The sequence below is a fragment of the Sycon ciliatum genome, chromosome 3 (assembly GCF_964019385.1).
Source record: "Sycon ciliatum chromosome 3, ocSycCili1.1, whole genome shotgun sequence".
NCBI lineage: Eukaryota > Metazoa > Porifera > Calcarea > Leucosolenida > Sycettidae > Sycon > Sycon ciliatum.
This window is the reverse complement of record NC_088645.1, coordinates 22,301,909-22,321,168: the sequence shown is the minus strand read 5'-3', so window position 1 is coordinate 22,321,168 and position 19,260 is coordinate 22,301,909. Positions and strand designations below refer to the sequence as shown.

At 47.6% G+C, this 19,260-nt stretch overlaps 2 protein-coding genes across 3 annotated transcripts in view; both read right to left on the bottom strand.

Moving 5' to 3' along the window:
• The window catches only part of LOC135811757 (uncharacterized), a 29,571-nt gene extending 24,113 nt beyond the window's left edge, over positions 1–5,458 (bottom strand). The window contains exon 1 of the mRNA XM_065325003.1: positions 3,815–5,458. Within this exon, the coding sequence (XP_065181075.1) occupies positions 3,815–4,330 (516 nt within the window). The 5' untranslated portion in view covers positions 4,331–5,458. The remainder of the gene's footprint in view (positions 1–3,814) is intronic.
• Positions 5,459–12,766: 7,308 nt separating this feature from the next.
• LOC135811756 (uncharacterized) overlaps positions 12,767–19,260 on the bottom strand; it is a gene marked incomplete at its 5' end in the record, with an annotated part of 55,441 nt that continues 48,947 nt past the window's right edge. Inside the window, 4 exon segments of one of the 2 annotated variants that reach the window (XM_065325002.1) lie at positions 12,767–13,692; positions 14,116–14,327; positions 14,774–14,992; positions 16,915–17,057. In XM_065325002.1, the coding sequence (XP_065181074.1) occupies positions 13,629–13,692; positions 14,116–14,327; positions 14,774–14,992; positions 16,915–17,057 (638 nt within the window). 2 annotated transcript variants of the gene reach the window in all.

Below are 19,260 nucleotides of genomic sequence, written 5' to 3'. Positions count from 1 at the left end.
CCATGCCCAGCATATTGGTTACGAAATTTTGAAGTAATTATTTCAAGTGAATAATGTTGATCTCAAAGGTTACATTGTACTGATCTGAGGAGAGAAAAGTGTGGCTTCATGTCCTGATCATGTGACCGCATTTCTATAGAAACTGAACATAACATAACAATGTTGGTTATGTTGGTTATGTATGTTGGTTATGACATAACCAACATGTTGGTTATGACATAACCAACATGTTGGTTATGTCATAACCAACATAACCAACATGGCCGACATAGTTTGGTTTGGTTTTGGTTTGGTTTTTATTGTTTCAGTTCGTTGCCTCAACAGTACGAAGTGCAAATATCAAGAGGGCCGAACATCATGTGACCAAAAGGTGCAGCCTGCAGGGTTTGATTGGAGTTTGAACCAACATGGCTGTCCATGTCCAGAATCACAGCGTGTTAGATGAGAAACAGCTCTGTACAAAGAACGGTTCTAAGCTGTCCAGTTTCACAACAAAAATAATATTGATGAATGATGAGATTGATGAATCTTGTGCAGGGTGAAGGGGCCGTGGTCCCGAAGCGCCGCTTCACACGGCTTTTGGCAGTACCCCAATTACCCCCAGAAACATGTAGCAATTTGTTTGTTGTCCTGCTGAACTAACGATTGTGTTCTCAGTAATTACTACTGCCGCGAGTTAGAACACAGACCCGCGCGTCAAGAGAGAGTGGATTTGGGTCAAGAACAGCAACTGCACGGCGGCAGTGATCGCCTGTTCCGATATCGGCTCCTAAATAGAACATGTACGGTCATGTAGCCGCATGTTTTCCCTATGCTAAGTCACGTGATCAGCTGGTGTACGGCCGTTCGCTTTTCTAGTTTTTCACAGCATTTCACCCGCCATGCGATGCCGACTTCCTTCTTGTCCGTATATAGGGTAGAGGGTGTCACCTATTCCCGATGCGTGGCAGGTTCTGGATAATGACAGTGATTTGCTCAGTGCGTCAACAGTCAGCACTGGCTCTAGAGTACGACCTTCATGCTCCTCATCATCCAGTCGTGTTTGGATATGGCACGGAAGTAACGTTGCGTCCACTGAACTTTGGCCATCGTGTCACTAAGGGCAGGATCGACATGTGACTCCTACATGTGTACACAATGCTCACATCCACTCGTGTTTTCCCGTCGCGCCTTAAACGCCGCCCTAAATCTGTCATGCACAGAATGGCTTCATGTTCAGCGTGTTCAGGAACTTTGCCATTGACAACTATTCTCCCGGCTCAGCCTTCGCGCGCTCCACATCTAAGTCTTTGCAGGTACCGCGAGGGCAACCCTACAAACTATCACAGAAGTTATAAGGGGCACAATAGTTTATGCTATGCTCTAAAAGGAACGCCGTGTTTGGCTGGTGTGGCGAGATGCGTGACAGCCCAGCTATCTGGCGTTCGTGTAGTGCCGATATGGCCGAGTCACGCTCAGCGTTCCCGCTCAGATCGATCGGCATAAAGACCACGCACTGTTTCTGGTCCCATACTGCTGCAGAGTCAGTAACGTCGGGTTAAATGCAATGGGGCACACCCGCGAAACACAGAGGGGAAATTCATGTACAAGTAGAAGGTAGGATTTTGAAGTTTCGAGTGAGTTATGAACGTTTTATTCCATCGGCGGTATACCGTCGATATTTGACTGTGCAGGCTCCAAAGGGTTAACCTCCACGCTGAAAAAGCGTGCCTGAATCCTGAGACTGGACTTCGTATTCTCTGTTCGTACTATAATTGCACCAGGAAAGAATAGCGAACATCAGCACCACATCTACATGGGTGTCATGTCAGATGTGCGCATCGTCGGTTGTAACTGAGAGTTGCATGGCCTGGTGATGATCAGGAAAAGGGTTCCCTGAGGATTGCTCCGCGTGAAACTGTGATTTACAACCGACGAGCCTGACTTCTGTGTTAGATAACGTAAGCTCTACCTACCGCCAGGTGTCGAGCGCTATTATCAACAGCAGAAGTCGACCAACGTAAAAAATGTTTTGTACTGATCCTACTGCTGGGATGAAGCAGATCAACTCAATGATAAGGAGTAGGAAGGACTCAGGTCAACAGAATCCATTTCTTGACGCGACACACAAGACTGGCGCTTTACCTCCAGAGATATAATTGAGCATTGTTTCTGCTAAGCCTTTTCCCTTGTCCTTTTTCAATTCCCTTTCATCCCATCCACCATTACAGGAAACTCCCTTGAATATAGCGCTGTGGACCCTGGCTAGCGCCAGACGTTACTAAAGTAACGTCTTTTTTGCAAAGCCACGGGAATACGTATCCATTTACCCTTTGAGAATCCTTCAAATACAGTCTGAATGAACACCCCCTGGCCACGCAGATCATAAGCAGTCACAATTAGAGCGAATCTAAACCTCTAATCCCCCATACCAGCCGTGTCTGGAGATACTTGGATTTTGTAGAGAAAACAATACACCCCTATCATTCCTGCGCACGTGGCTGTGTCGCCTTTGAGCGATACGGTTCACAGTTGATTTAGACAGCCAATGGATAAGAGCTTCCCATGGCCTGGTAATGGCGCGATTGACTAGCACACAGGAAACCACGTCTTGGGGGAAACACGCATACACTGGCGAAGGCTGGAGAAGAAAACGGACTGGAGCTACGAACAGCAAGATGTGTCGCCCTCGGCATCGCCTCGAAGAGGGAAATGCTCACGACATGACGTCATCAAGAGGAGCACTGCACTGTCGCGTGACCGCGCGACAGGTCGGGCCAATCCACTCGTCATGCTCGTGTGGCGGATGCCAAGGCTCGTGTTCACCACTGGATACATGTGTATGCACTGGCCGTAATTATTTTGACTTGCACATCGTGCTTACAGCTACACGAATGACACGAGCATGACTGGTGAACGATTGACCTTTTCACGAACCCTCCAAGGCTCCATGACATGCACCCGACCCATATGCTATCTCCGTGCTTACATATCGTGGGATAATGAGAGAGAGAGAGAAATAGTGGAAAGAGACAGACAGACACAGCGCGAGAGAGCGCCAGGGTTAGAGAGAAGACGGACAGAGAGGGGAAGAATAGCAGGAGACATGCAGAAGAAGCATATCGAAGGAACATCGCATTGTCCCAGGGCCGTTAAATCTCACCTAACTGTGTTTAACATAAGTGCTCAGCCTGAAATCATCCATGCACGTAACCACGTGTAGCAGAGGACATTACGAATCGAGAATTCCCTTTCCCGGCACTAGCAATGCGCCGGGATAGGCGATTGACTGATCGGCATTTCACTCTGTGTCATCCCGATCGCTTTTGCCTGTAACTATAATGTTTCGCGTTGTCTTTGAACTTTGAGTTCTAGAGGCTAGGGACAGTCCCACTCGATATTTCCCAACCTAACCTTCGGAGTTTACGTATGCATGTGATAGTTCAATTTTGGGAGAGAGCTACAATAAAGCTGTACACGAGCTCCTTGCGTTGTGGTAGCATAAACTGATTACAATCCTTACACTGACAACGCGTCAACGCGCTGCAGTGGATGTGGTGACCTCTGTGTTCCTGCGGTGATCGCATGTGCCATGCCTCTCATGTCAGCAGGTTAACATGCCTCTGACAAAATGGTCTTTTCTCGCCACAATCCGTTTGGGAGCGCGTCCTGTTTGTAATGTAGCACAGCGAAAAGGCAATGAAGTCCCGTGATTACGCCCCATGCGATCCCGCCCCATGTTCAAATGAAAATAGGGTCATGATGCATGTTAACGTGACCACGATGTACGTGTAACAAAATTAATCCTCACAAACATAAACACACACTCACTCACCGTCCTGGTCATGCAGCCAGCCTCGCACTGTGCCCTCGGAAGGGTCGTGTCGTCCGCGATGTCGAAGCGATACACATCCCAATGTAGCGGGGCGTCCTTCAGAACCCTCCTGTGCCTCGTGTGGGCAACATCCTCCAGGACCCTCGTGTGGAGAACGCCATCCTCACCAGCTTCACTGTCTTTACTTCTACTGTTAGCATAGCTCAGACTACTTCTGATGCTGACATGGTGCCGTTTGTGCGTTGGATGGTCCACTGCACCCGCAAGTGCCACGCTGACGCTTGCAACCACTAGAACAAGAACAAGCGTGTCCACACGACGACCACAACGTCCACCACCACCACCACCAGCACTACCACAGCTCCAGTGCCATCTCTCTTGGCATGCAGTCGCATTTGTTCCACACCTCCGCGCACCGCTATCGGCTTTCCGTAGACGGGTTCGTTCCCGCTCCTTCGCCATACGCACTCCCGTTGGTCTTCCGACGAACTCCGCTCCTCTCTGTTCCATCTCCATCGCAGATGCACTGTCCGCTCTCCTTCACGTCACGCAACGTAAATACTACGTCTTTTCTCCCCGCCGAAGGGAAGCAAGGCAAAGCTTTAGCCCGCCGAAGATGTATTCTGAGCGCGTTAGCTTAGGGGAAGAGGTTCTCTTTTCCCAGTCTGGCCACTGCACTAGCAGTATAGATCAGCCTGCACAGTCTCTAGTGTGCAGCGGGAGATCATCTCCCGTTGACTCCATATACATGCAGCCTTCGCGCCATCAGCTATAACGTTGGGAAGATATCACTCACTGAGCAAGGTGTGCACGCGAGATTAGAGGTCAAAAGTGAAAGCGCCGCTGACAGGTCAGGCAACATCAGGACATCTACATAGCGTTCTGGAGTTGACAGTTGTCAGCAACCATTTGCTGCGTTCTCTCCACTCAGCTGCAAACTGATGGGATCCCAGAGTAGTTCTTCCACTTTTCTGATGGCACTTGACAGTAACAGAAGCAGCAGAGGGTTCAGGCAAGCTCGAGACGGGTCACGGATCTACAGAGAAAACCTACACTACGTGGGCTCGTCCCCAACACAAGCTTTCAATCCAAGAACAGTTCGGTTTTTAGAGGTCCAACCGTGGCTTGTCCTTGGTGGACGCTGCGAACAACAAGACCATGTAGCCTGAGAATGGTGCAGGTCTGCAGACGGGGTCTATCCACATCACAGCATCGCCGTCTACGTAGTCACACACCCGGTAAACACAGCAATTGAGGGAGCGACTAGACGGAAAATGGATCCCCGCGTTGCAGTGGTGCTTCTTCCGCAATGCAGCACGCACACACACACACACACACACACACACATCCCCATGTGCCCATGCCACTGCTCCTTCTAGCCTATCTTGTACCCACGTTCCTCTGTCAGCGCAGTGCTCAGCCGATCAGGTCTGAACAGTATTCTATACGCCCAGTGCATACGCAGTGTGTTGCCACACCACCTACATGTAAGTCGATTCAGGAGCAATGTACAATGTATAAGCAATTCTTCTGAACCACCGCCAATACAGTGCGAACGGCCTGGTCCAGCGAGCCCAGATGTACTAGTAGGCTGGGCAGTATTATTGTACACGATTACAATCATGTTTAAATTCATGTTTGAATTTATGTAGCGCAGACTACAAGCGACACTGTCTCCAGTGGTAGTAGCAGTAGCAGACTCGACTATACAATCATCAATATGCACAATTCTGGCGCTCAGCTGGGGTGTACTTGGAAGGTATGCTATCCCTGCGAGCATCTACCCACTCCCCCCCCCCCCCCCCCTCCTTATTCCCGCGCGCGCGTTTGGCAGAAGGCCCGAGTTTCAACTCCTACATTACTTGTGCATTATTAATAGAGGATGACTCCGCTGTACTGAACTGTGCTTTGTGTGTAGTCAAGCGCCGTTCAGACATCTATTATGCAGGCCAGGGCGAACCATAAGTAAGAGTTTGGCCAAGTGAATGTAGACGCTATGACTACAATAGCGTCGGCCGATACGCGGCCCTGACACCACGAAAACTGTTCTGCATGTGCGTGCGCTCGAACGCGACTCTACTTTAAATTCATGAGGTCGACTGTCAGTTTATCACATGGTCATGTATGATTGTATTTCACCCAATGATGCATGTACCTCATGCATGCGGCAATTCTAGCTCGTGGGCTGACCCTGTCCGCAAATGGCAGTGCATGGTTTTCCATATCACGCCACGGCTTATAGCAGCTAGATTTCAGCACGATCATTCTATCTCACTCAGAGACTTTATGTGCCCTTGCTATGACGCAAGTGGACCTCAAAATCAGTGCGTGATTGGCTATAGGATAGTCGACCGTGCATCTACCATTCTGGACCGAGTTCATCCGGGTACAGTATGCAATCATCATCATGTACATTGACAGTTGCGGCAAGTGAAATTCTCCCAAGACTACCTTCCCATGGTACGGTTGCCATGGAGTGCCGGCATATAGCAATACATTCCATGTGTTCGTTACGATGTTACGCCATAAAGCGTAGGTTATCGCCTTATATCGGTGAGGAGAAAATTGTTTGAAGCCGGTGACCGGTCCGGTATGAGGTCTGCATAGCCGAATAGAAGAGTGTGTGAGTTTCTAGAATTGTTGAAATTGTGTGCGGGTGAGCGTGTTCTACCGACCCGACGTTTGTCGCAAATATCTGTGCTGGGCTTGTACTTGTAGTGAAGTTGTACGACACGAACATGTACGTGTAATGTGGTATCGTTTGATTGTTCACCCTGCTCTCCAGGGTAGTCCATGTCCGAAAACGTGATGGTAAGGGAGAAAATTATTCTTCCCGACAAGAAGACCCGGTAGCAGTACCGAATGACCGAATTGGTGCGTAAATTACTGCGGTGAAGTGTGCGAAATCAAGGTAGACTAGTGTGGAAAGATAGATCTTATTCGGTGCAGCTAAGAGTGTGCGGTGGAGTGCTTGGGTCTGGAGATGTGTTCAGGTGCGGTAAGCTGCTTATAAGAATCATCTCCACTGAACAAATGTATGGCATATTCTTAGGAAGATTGGCCATTGCAATTAGGGGTGAATACTGTTTTTAGACACCCCTTCAGTAATACGAAAGGATCCAAAGTAAAATGCGAGCAGAATTCTAAAATACAGACTTGATTATGTGTGGGAACACTGGAGAGAAAATCGTTAGGCCTGAGGCAATGATTTCCTGAACAATAGTGTTCTTTCGTTGACAGCAGGACAGAACAGCGGGATCAGGGACTAGGACACCTGTGTTCTTGGTTTCGTGGGGTACATGTAGGTCTACTAGCATACAGGCGACCAAGACTGATGTGTGCAAGCACTCTGTCAACGGGAAATGTCGCCGAGCGTGTCAGCCTGAAACATGGTGTCTGTGACCAGCGACAAAGACAAGCGATTTCCGCACGCAGTCTCCTTCCAAGCTGAGTTGATGGCTGTATGAGGGCATAGGTTGGAGACGAAGGATGCTGGCGACAACTAAGAAGCTTCCCGACTGAGCGGTGAAATGTTCTTGCTGATCGATGAGACGTTTGGTGCTATCACGTCAAACTCCCCAAATTTTGTATTTGTATTTTATTATAATTATGGATTTCCCAAAGGCTGTGGGCCTGTCGAGGGGATCTCCTGCAAGAAGAATGAAATGACAACTTTATGTAGAGGGAGCAGTTAATCGAGGATAGGCTAAGGAAATAGATATATGAAGAAAAGGATTGCAGAGATTGCTAGCGTTTTACGGTATACGGTAATAACCGCGTCCCTATGTCTTGAGGGCTGTATGGGCATTCTGTGCATCCTTGAAAGCTGCACTGGAGGATTTTTATGCTCATCCTACAGACTAGGTATACTAAAGCATTAGTAGGTGGCCAACGCGCGGAGCAGAAGCGAAATGCTGCTGCTGTACTGACGAACACAATGTTTTTCTATTCAGAATAAAAATAATCAAGAGGGGTTGTCACTTTCTTGCTAAGCCACGGCATTATCATGGAAAATAAAGAATGGCTGGTGAGGTGCTGTACTGTGTGGTGGGTGGGTGTAAGGAGTGAATGCCCCAGGGGCATCTCGCGTTGCTACTTGCTATGCTGTGCCATAATAATTATAATTATCGAAGTCACACCCGTACTCTCACTAACACGCTCTATTATCCTCAGTGTAGTCTGTGACATGATCTCTTTGCTTAGCCGTCATCTTCGCGCCTGAGATGCGCCATTATGTTTCCCTTTCTTGCTACAAAAGGGTGAAGTTCACTATCTGTGAGCCACTTTACATTATCACCTTCACTGACGGGATCCTGGTGATCGAAGCAGCTGCTGTCTGAAGGAGCAGAGTACCAACTGAAGTGTGGTTTTGCTGATGGTGTACTGTGGGCAACGTGTTGAGGTCGGCGGGAGAGCTCAACGCTGTGGTGTGGTGGTTGACAATAGACGGTTAAAATACTTCAAAGTCAAAGTTAGTTGAAGAAATTTTCAGTTGACGCTGCTGCATACCCTGGCACTAGAATCTTGCCTTACTACTACAAGATGCGGACCCTCGTGAGCCTCACGGAAATACCGGCAGTGTGTAGCACACTTATCCCATATCGTCACCAAGTATCTCGGAATGTATGTACATGTAAACACGTGGCCGATTCCCATATCAATTCCACATAAAATGGACTTGATCACGAAGCGATGAGGTTTCTTTGATGAGTCGTACATGATCATCAAGGATGAGCATCGAGAAAACGAATGATGCGCTCGACAGGTAATCCTGTTTGTTGTTCAGTTTCATGCCCCCCGATCGCGTTCTGATCGATGCTGGAATGACCGCCACCAATTTCTGGCAGCTCCTTGTTGCCTCGCTTCACATGGGTTCGGCAATGCGAGTCTATGCATCGTTGTATTCTCCCTCTTCTTTCCTGATTGCCACCGTAACTACTTGCCATGCGTGTGCTGGCGCAGTTTTCGTGGAGTAGAGACGAACTGCCAGTTTGTGACCATGGGGAGGTTTGACAGCAATTGAACATCATAGAGTTCGGGAGGAAAGTATATTATACAAGTCATACTGTACAGTGTACTGGTCAGGCCGCACGACCGGTCATGACACAGTCCAACCACTGAAGGCCATGTTGTGAAGTAAGGTTTGTCGTGCATTGTTGCTGCTATCGGCAGAGCGCTCTCAAAGCGATCCTGGATTAACACCATCACTGCGCTGTAGTCCTCTCTGCTGCTGGCAAGCGATGGGCATCTCTGGTCAAGAACTACTTGTCGTGTACCTCGTTTCCTGCATTACCAGCCTGCCAATGTCAACAAGTTTTCAGTGCGCAAAGGTGACGCGGTTGCACAGGGGTACGTGCGTTCTTATCCGCCAGTAGTTTCCCCGCAGTGAACGATCTACATGTCGCACGGAAGGCAATGTGCAGGCCTGGCTCTATTTCTTGCACAGTCACAGTATCAAGTGACCTATTTTGGAGCGGCAAATTGTCTGTTTACATTGTATCTACCGTGAAACGGGCAGGAAGGAATGAGATTCAGTCCGGTCGACTCCTTGACTGCTGGTAACATTCAGTAAAGTCCGACCTGTGTTTAACGACCATGCCATGCCGTAGTGTGCAGAAATCTGGTCTTTCCCAACAAGTGGTCGTTCTCCACAGGCCAGAATGTCCGTTGAGGTACGGCATAGGCCCTGAGAAGGTCGGTCGGTAATTGAAGGTGGTCTCTTATGGCAGCGTGGTCGCTGAACACAGGACTGAATGGCGTGTCCGTGTGTGTGCGTGCGTGTGTGTGTGTGTGTGTGTGTGTGTGTGTGTGTGTGTGTGTGTGAATGACATCATTTTTTCAGTCAGTCAGACAATCCGCGCTGATCGTCCTACTTGAACCGTAGAGAATCCAAACGCCCCTCTCCCTTTTACATGCGATAATGACACTTGCTACAAATAGATGACCTCGAATCATCTACTTTTCTTTGCCGGACCATCGTAGAAATAGGCAAACGAGTACAGGGAATGATCGTATCATGGATGGTCTCTAGATGAGTTCACTCATTCCATTGAACGTCGAAGTACGAGACACATTATGAGATCAACAGGAGCGAGCAACAAGGCAAGCTCGGGATAACATGTTTTTTGTGATCCTAGATCCTACGGATGGGTACAGTGGAGTCGCGCGCCCAAGAACGTTGCTTCCAAGGGGTTAGCCTGGGATGTTCTTATTTTGTCAGCAATCTGGCTACGTTCTTATAGCACGTTCTTAGAAACAATCTGCACTGGATCAATATGTATCCCACAAGCTGCCAGAAAACGAACACCGCCGTGCTTAGCTTTAGGCTGTGGCGTTCTTAGGATTTCAGGCGGGACGTTCTTGGGCTCCACGCTCTTCAGCGCGACTCTACTGTAGCTGAACCCACAATGATTTCCTGGTATCCTCCAAAAAAAGCAGGGACGAGCAAGTTAGTTAGCATACATGTGTGCCAAGCTGGGTAGCATCTGTGACAGATGGATAGTAGACAGTGCTTCAAAGGTTTCTACTTGTAGTATAATGGGAAATTTGTTCTTACACTTGCATGCATCTCCTACACCACAATGCTCTGTGGCTAGTGGACTCTCTTGATCATTCTCATAACATTGGATACTTTATGTAAGTTTGATTTGCGATCTAAAAATAATATAACTTTAAAAACGCACCAACGACAAGAATGAAGTTTAGCCACACTTACACAGTAATGTGTATTTGAAATGATTGTAAACTGTTATAATTATGCTCCAGGGCAAAATTCCATCTTTGGCATGCACAGCTCAAATGGACCCCTGGAAACGCTCCAGGGCCACTCAGGGACGAGATAGGCTTCATCATAAGTGAAGGAAGTGACAGCTGGTGCTACTGGTCACGCATGGCATACCAGAGCAAGGGTGTGACTCTGTGAATTATTATTTTCTGCGGCCGTGGCATACGTACCTGGCACCGCGTTCACACAGGCCGACACGAACCAGCGGCGCGGGTGCACGCATTATTGTGACTCACCATGATCACAGTCAATGTACGCGGAGTCATTGTGCACTTTGGACCCAGGTGTGACGTCGAATACAAAGTGTGAACTGAGCGTGGACGGGGTCACGCGGTGTCGGTAGGACTCATGCAAAGAAGTGTTCCAGCGCACGGTAGACAACAAGACACTGATTTTTCCTTCCTTCAAAGGTGCGTGCATGGTGATTGATATTCGATCTAAAGAAATCCTACGATCACAACATGTCGTCGGTGCTGCGTTAGCTTCCAGTTCTCGCCGACGACTTCCCATATCGCCACGTTCCGCTTCAGTAGTTGCATGCGTGCAGGTGAAAACGAATTCTTGGTCAGCCGTTGGCATCGCGGACGGCTGAAGCCAAGGAAACTACGACCATAAAAAATAATGCATCCGACAGTGGTACTTCGTGAAGGGTGTCAAGCCGAAGCCAGTTTCGTGTGCCAGTTTCCCTACGATGCCGGCCGACCGTAGCGTATACAATGAACATAAGCACGGTAATTCTTCTCGACACAGCGCTCCTTCGCCTGTTTTGCTCGCTTGCCAGAACAAGACGCATTCCATTGGGCGAAATTGTGATCGCGTCGAAGCGAATACGTCCGGTACCCGCCGCTGGCTACATATTCCGTGCAATCTTTGCAGGATTGGCAACAGGAAGACGATCAGGATATGGCGGACCTAAGCACGGAAGAGGTCTGGGGCCTTTTATAGCCCTGATCAATTAGCGTTATTCTGAACAGGCAATTACCGTGGATTTTGCCTGTGCGATGCAGTTGTACATGCAGGCGCAGGCAAAAATGACCGTATACTTGAATTACAGGCGCGCTGTTCCTTGTAGGGGCGTCTTGTCCTACTATTACTGCCAGCACTACTGCGGCGTGATACCTGCTTTTCTCACGTGCTCTATTTCTAGATCATTATAATCAGTTCTGTAATGCAAGCCAAGGCGAACAGCACGCTAACAGTAGATCTACTGTCTGTTCTCCAATGCAGTGCAGGGTATAGTGTAAAACTGGAAAGTCTAACGAGTCACCAAGTCTAACGTTTTAACGACCAATTCTTTTTCGTTATTTGAAAAATACGTTATCGCTAGATGTCTGTGTAAAGATGCGCATACAGATGGGTGGCCAGGTAGCCTTCGTTAAACTTTCTGCACGTTATCATGCCAAAATTACAAAAACGTTTTAAAAACCTTTTGGTCGTTAGACTTTCCGGTTTTCCAGCAATAATATTATAACGTAACCACACGTTAGTTGCTGAACCACCAACTGAAGTACAAAACATGCAAGAGTAGCAGTTGCTGATGCATTATTGTTATGCAAGATCATGCCCTAAATTGCCAGTGCTTGGGACGTCAGAAAGCGACCAACTGCAATCAGATTTTCTCAGTCCTCTTAGATGTCATTGGTCGTTTCCTGTATTGCAGGGTACCGAGCACCACTGTATTCACAGTATTGGAGGATACCTACAATTTTCTCAATGACATAATTACAATACATGTATGTCAATTTTTACTAGATAACCCGGTAGAGATGCATTGCAGTCATCGCTAGATTTGCGAAGTCAAATACATCAAACCAACTATCTCGAGTTACGCAAACCACAGCGAACGAAGTACATGTAACTGGTAATCACGTACGTCATTCTAGACCTTGCACTGTACTTCACATTCCCATAGAAGATAAGGAAGACCGTTCCTAACTCAATCGTTGTGCACTTTCGTGATTCTTCAGTATTTCGCTATTCCCCGCTGGTGCTAGACAGGCTAGGCTAGGCAGTCAGGGTAGTCAGGGATCCCCTACACGTCAGTAGGCTACACACACGACGTGCAGTACTGACTGCTGTACCTTGGTAAGTGTAGGGATCCCTGGTACATTGTGTACCGGTGGAAACTGAAATCCGACCCCTGAGGGATTCGTTAACATTCTAGTGGTCTCTATTTCGTAGTTTTACAATGCCGTGTTGGGTCTTTGCGATGTGAGGGGGTCGGATTTCATTTGCCAGCACTGTAGATCTACTAGGCGTTATAAACCAGAATAGAAGTGATAGAATCATGCCATACCAATCTCATGCAAAAGGCGGATAGATGACTGGGTTCGAGGGCAGACAAACTGGTCCTAGATCCTGCACGAAGAAGAGGCGTGCGCGTGGAGGTGCAGGTGCGGTTTTGTGAAACCAATTGAGCTGTAATCTGGGCTAGATCATGTCTCGCAGGACAGGGAAAAAAGATCGGTGCCTTTCAACTTGACACCACTGGTCTAATCTTGGCCTTTCTCCTCTTTGGTTGTAGGGTGGACTGGTGAATAGAAAGCAAGTGACAACTGGATGGAATGAGATGTTGCAGAATATAGTTGCCGGCATACTGGCAGAATGCCTGTGCTGTATATGTAGCTCCAGCGATTTCTTTGTTGAATACATGGGGGGGGGGGGGGGGGGGGTGCAAAAACATTACTTCGCGGTCAGTATTGAGAATATGGTAAGAACACAACAGAGGGAGTGACATTCCAAGCATGCGCTCATGAAATTAAAAAATGACTTCAGAAGTAAAAGGAAGGAAGAAAGTGCTACAGAGATAGAGAGGGGGGGGGGGGGGGGGAGATTCAATGGAATTGCATTTAGGTTTGACATCTACCAAGTACTAAACAGTTTTAAACAGGTGGCAGCATTTAATGTTGTAGGCTAGCATAAAGACGAGTATAGAACAGCATGGAATACTTAAACTGACACCCCCACCCCCACCGCCGCCACCACCATCACCACCAAACCTCTTGTCAATTCGTACACACGTCGCTGGGTTCAGCATACAATTGGCCTGGGCAGCGGCGGAAACAACAGCACAACGGGGACGCCGGCGACATGTCTGATGACGGAGTCAGTTAGCAGTCAAGGACAATTGCAAGTCAGATATGTAATAGATTGCGATGCTAACTGTGTTAACCCATCTGATGCCGGTCTACCTGCACAGCATCCCAATGATATTAATTTTGATCTTCCCAGGAGGAATTGGTTAAAAGAATAGTCAACGTAATTATTTCATTACACTACAGTCATTTAGAAGAAAGAAGGGGAGATTCAGACCCTCTGTAACCACTCAATTTGGTCTTCTTTGGCTCAAAATCTGTTTTCCTGCCAGCTACTATGGTAGCCCACATAAATGCCCAATTAAATCATGTTTCTCAGCATGCAAGCAACAGGAGTGAACGGTGACTGGGTGGTAACTGCCCAACGTATGGTCAAAACACGTACACCAATGCTTGATTGTAAGCAGCAGAAAGGAGGATACAGAATGTTAGTGTGCAGTTGATCAACACTGTTGAACTCTACAGCCCGCCGCGTCAACTCGGCTGCAGGATGTTTTGTGATTGCGTCAGTCGCATTGCCGGATGGGTGGTTCACATCTGGAGGGGATTTCCCGGCAGCATCAGGACCATCCGCATACCCTGGCTGATCCATATTGTCGTCACAGCCCTCTGACTGCAGTGGTGCCTGGGGTAGCTGCTGTTCAGTTCAGGTAAAGGAGAAAATACGCCTTTTGAGTGCAACTTGTGACATAATCGTTCAGCACCTTTCCCCTAGCGGTCAAGAATACTTCACTTCAGGCATACTGTGCTTTGAAACCCATAAGGGGTAACGATCTGGTATTTCTAACAAACCTACACCCCACACACATGCATGTACACACCTACACACGTACACACACCTCAGACCTCAGACATGCCCATCGCGGAAGCGATCATAGCGAACAGCTATGTTAGACATAGCAACTTGTGCTGGGATTACACCATTCAACAGCTTGCAAGGCTGATGAATTGACCGCCACTATTTTTAGCCTGGTATCCACCACACAGCTGTTTGAAGTGACTTTTTCTGGCCAGTGAATCCCTATTTTTCATTTTCCACGTACACACACACACACGCACACACACACAACCGAACCTCACCTTATCGTCGCCAAAGAAACGCAAGAACCAGTGCATATCGGCGTTGCAAGCATCTTCAGGTCGAGGTTCAGGCACAACAGCACCATCACTAGTATTGACAGCGTTACTGCTGTCCCCGAGGAGCGTATTATTGACAGCGTTGTTTGGCACAGCAGCAGCACAAGTAAAGTGTTTGAGCACAGCCGCTGCGCAGGCGGTGTGCATGCTGGAGCTGAGACACTGGGAAGCAGATAAACACACGATGATGCTACATCTCTAAACAACAGCATGAGTATTGAATAGCAGATGTTCTGTGGCCCTGTGAAAATCATGGACAACTTTAGGGTTCACGGATTGGCATGCTAGCGTCGCCAGCTACATCATGCACGTGACAGGCGCGTGCATATACTGTACCACACAATCAGTCAGTGCTCAAATCGCATTTTCCCATCAATATCACTCACTTTCAACTCTACGGGATTCATTACGGTTGGCTCAAACTGCCTGAATTTTTGAATCCACACGCACGAAAGACGTTCCAAGACTTCCACCGTTCGTATTTTTTCAAACGAGTTCCGGGTTTTCCAGTAACTTTGGCCAAAGTTCGGCTAAAAAAACAGGGGGAGCCGTTGCGTTTCCGTAAAATATTGAACGGTAGAAGGATAGCCAAGGTCGAGAGCAAAACAACAAGCCATTATTTGTCAAAATCGAACAAGAAACGGCTCAGCGCATCTCTTTTCCGTGCACGCGCGCGCGTACTTTGGCCGACAAGGTGTCAGAATTTCTAAAGAAGGAGAATAACAAGAGCAGCAGCGCTCGGAACAGCCGTGCTGGATACTTCTAATCCCGACACGATGGAGCGTGTTGGCTGTCGTGAGCTGCTGAAACGACCATGACATTTCTTTTTCTTTGTATACCCTACATATCTTGACGTGCCCTTGCTCAGTTTCGGCCTCTTTTACAGGAAGAATATTTTCTTCCTTGGCATCAGCGGCCAAACAGCAAGAAGAGCAACAGATCGAGATTTGCAGGGCAAACAAAGGATGCGTGCAGCTACATCTAGTCAGGTTCGATGCAGCTGCGCTTTGCCAGAACCTCAGCAGATAAGAAAAGACGACAGAGTGTCTCAGATGGAACTGGATCTTTCGCCAAGACCGCCACCACCGCCATCACCATCACCAAGTCCAGGTCAGTCACAAAAACCGAAGCAAAAATGCAAAGCCCGAGTGAAGTGAAGCCACTGAAGCCAAGGAAAAATTCAAAAAGTACGCTCTCCGGCTAGACTTCGAGTCGATATTTTTTTACTTCGATAGGCGCTGTCGCGGCCTGTAGCGCGCGTCCATAATCCAAAATGGAGGCGCACGTGCTGGGTGCTTTTAGTGGCAAGCCGTGAACCCTAAACTTGTGATGCCCCCCATCGAGGTTTGCTAGAAGGCGGACAATGCCTGAAAATGGCACAAGCAGGACTTGAACGGATCTGGGGCTGTAATGAAAGTGGGTATTAGTATTTGTTCAAGGCGCCCAAAGCTTTTCACCAGCCCTTGAGGAGGTCTTCACGGATCTGAGAGGTTACCCATTGTTTACTCCCTTATTTTACTTTTTTGAATTATTTTGTACTATGTTCACATACCCAGCTCGACAAGAAAAATGGAAGACAATGGAACGGAGACTAGGACAAACGTGACAACTAATGAGCAGGCGCTGCTGCACCGAAACGCAGCAGTGATGGTGGGCCTTCCCTTGTCTGTGGTGATTGTTCACTGGAAGAATTATTTTATAATCAGTATCCCTCCCCCGTACGCTATTAGAATTTGGGAGTTAGTCGCCGAGCAAGTAGTCAGAACAAAGGTCAAGTCCTCATTTGAAAATTCATAAGCTCCCTGGTATCCTTTCAAAAGCCAGAATTCTTTTTGTAGATGGATTTGGCCAAACATATATAATAGATGATATGCCAAATAATGTGCAACTAGACTTGAGAGGGCATCGCACACAAGTTGCATACACATTATACTACAATGTGTACACGGTAGGCCCTGAGCTCTCCAGGAATACTAGTCACAGGTACCCGTACAACTTTGAACTTTGTATGCAACTACTCTGCAATGCCCTCCCAAGTCTAGTTGCACGTTATTTGGCATATCATCTATTATGTTTCTCTGTACCTTCTGCCACTGCAGAGGAATATCGTCACACACAAGGAGAAGTGCAGCGGAAGATTTGGAGCAGCTGAAGTCGGTGAAATAGGACAGCTTGGCTTGCAGTGCATGTAGTAGCCAAGGACTGCTCAGCCACTGTCTGTGGAGACCTGGTGCATGTACACACACACACGCACACACACACACACACACACACACACACACACACACACACACACACACACACACACACACACACACACACACACACACACACACACACACACACACAAAATACTGGCCCTATTTCTATACAGCAACCTACATGTAGTTGATGTACTGCATTTCTAGGGTCAGCGTCTTTTGCAGGCATGCTTGGTGAAATATTATTTTTCATTGTTAATAATAACGACCTACTTCTTGCATAGGGATGTCAATTGAACGAGAGAGCTTGGAAGCTCAGGGCCCTGCGCTATGCTTTTATGCTTTTTTGCCTAGCTCATCGTACATGTTATAAGAACTGATGGGAATGTCTTTTTCGTTGATTGGCCACATCACTGTATTGCAAAAACGTTTCAATCGGTTTGCTTATGAGTTAGGCAAAAGTATTTGCAGAATTTATTGCGGATTGTTATTTCTCTAATAATCATCTACTTTTGTTTTGCTCCTTCTTTTCTTTTTATCTCCTTATATTGTAAATCAACAAATTTTGGCCGATGAGAAATAGAAACCTCTCTATTAGAGAGGTTAAGATGCACGTTATTTCCGACGTGACGCGCAGTTTCACGTCAAATTTGAAATCGATCGGTATTTTTGCTCTCACATGCATCCATTGCTCAATCATGCATCATTTGCGTATATGACAAACGTTGGCCTGCGATTTACTTTGGCCGGTTGGTACCAAGCGGCGAAATCAGCGAAATTAAATCGCCAGCGAACATTAGTTGATTTTAATACAGTGATCGGATTTTCTGGCCTTTTTGTAGTAATACATGTGCATTGACCTGTTGAGCCAATGACGACGCCGAATGTATGGTTGCCTGTGGAGCACATCACATAACTTTACAGTCTCCTAAAATACGTATCCTGTCCGACGGCAAAAGAGGCTGCAGATTTAGTTTTTCTGCGCGTCGACGGGATGTCTGCGACGCGAAAGTTCAGCTCGCGTTATTTGGCTCGCACGTCGAAAAATCAACGCGAGTGACCTGCTGCTCACGTCGAAATTTGGACATTACATAAATTTACAGTCTCCTATATAAAACGTATCCTGTTCGACGGCAAAAGAGGCTGCAGATTTAGTTTTTCTGCGCGTCGACGGGATGTCTGTCCTGACGTTTACTGGGACCGGCGCTGACTCTGCCGATCACGGACGTTCTGGACTCGACGAGATGTCTGTCCTGACGTTTCCTGGGATCGGCTTAGACTCTGCCGATCACGGGCGTTCTGGACTCAAAGGGATGTCTGTCCTGACGTTGCCTGGTACCGCCGGACTCTACCGATCACGGGCGTTCTGGAGTCGACGGGATCTCTCTTCCGACGTTTCCTGTGACCGGCACTGAATCGCTCGTTCACGCTTATTTTGGAGACGACGGGATCTCTCTTCCAAAGTATGTTTATGCTGACGCATCCTATCACCTAATCGGCGTCTATTCTAATTTAATTTCCTCTTCGTCTCCCTATTTCTTTCCAAATCTCCCTCTACATCAGGGAGTCGTATACATAATACGACGAATATTGGTACGGTACGGGACAGATACAGGAGCCCGCAAATATTGTGGACAGCTGTTATGTACAATCCTGTAGAGCCTTTGTAGTCACAGATACGGGACAGATACGGGACAGATACGGGATAGCTCCAGCCGTGACACAAACAAACAAACAAACAAACAAACAAACACCAAATTAAAGCTGTGTGGACCCTGGCTAGCGCCAGACGTTACTGAAGTAACGTCTTCTGCATAGCTACGGGAATAATTATCCTATCCACGATGGGAATTTTAACCGTATTGCATGACCGATCCTTTCAATGTTCTAATCCTTACATTTCCTTTCCCACCTGGACTCGTCCTTGGTTTCCCTTTTCTCTCTAGCTCTTCTCTTGCACCTTCTTGCTATTATTCACTTAAATGCGGGGCCGAGTTTGAATAAAACAAGTCGAATTTTCTAGGGTCACGGCTGCACCGGAGTATAAGCCCCCACCCCTGAGGCATAATAGCACATTCCGGTTGGCATGTGTTTGTGCCAATGAATGCTTGGTGTACGGGTTGCAGGGGTGATTTTGGCTTCTTGGCATGTAAAAACGAGGCTCCGACTCCTAAAAACTGGCAAACTATTATAAAAGGTAGACAAAGATCAAAAGGTCACCAGAGGAGA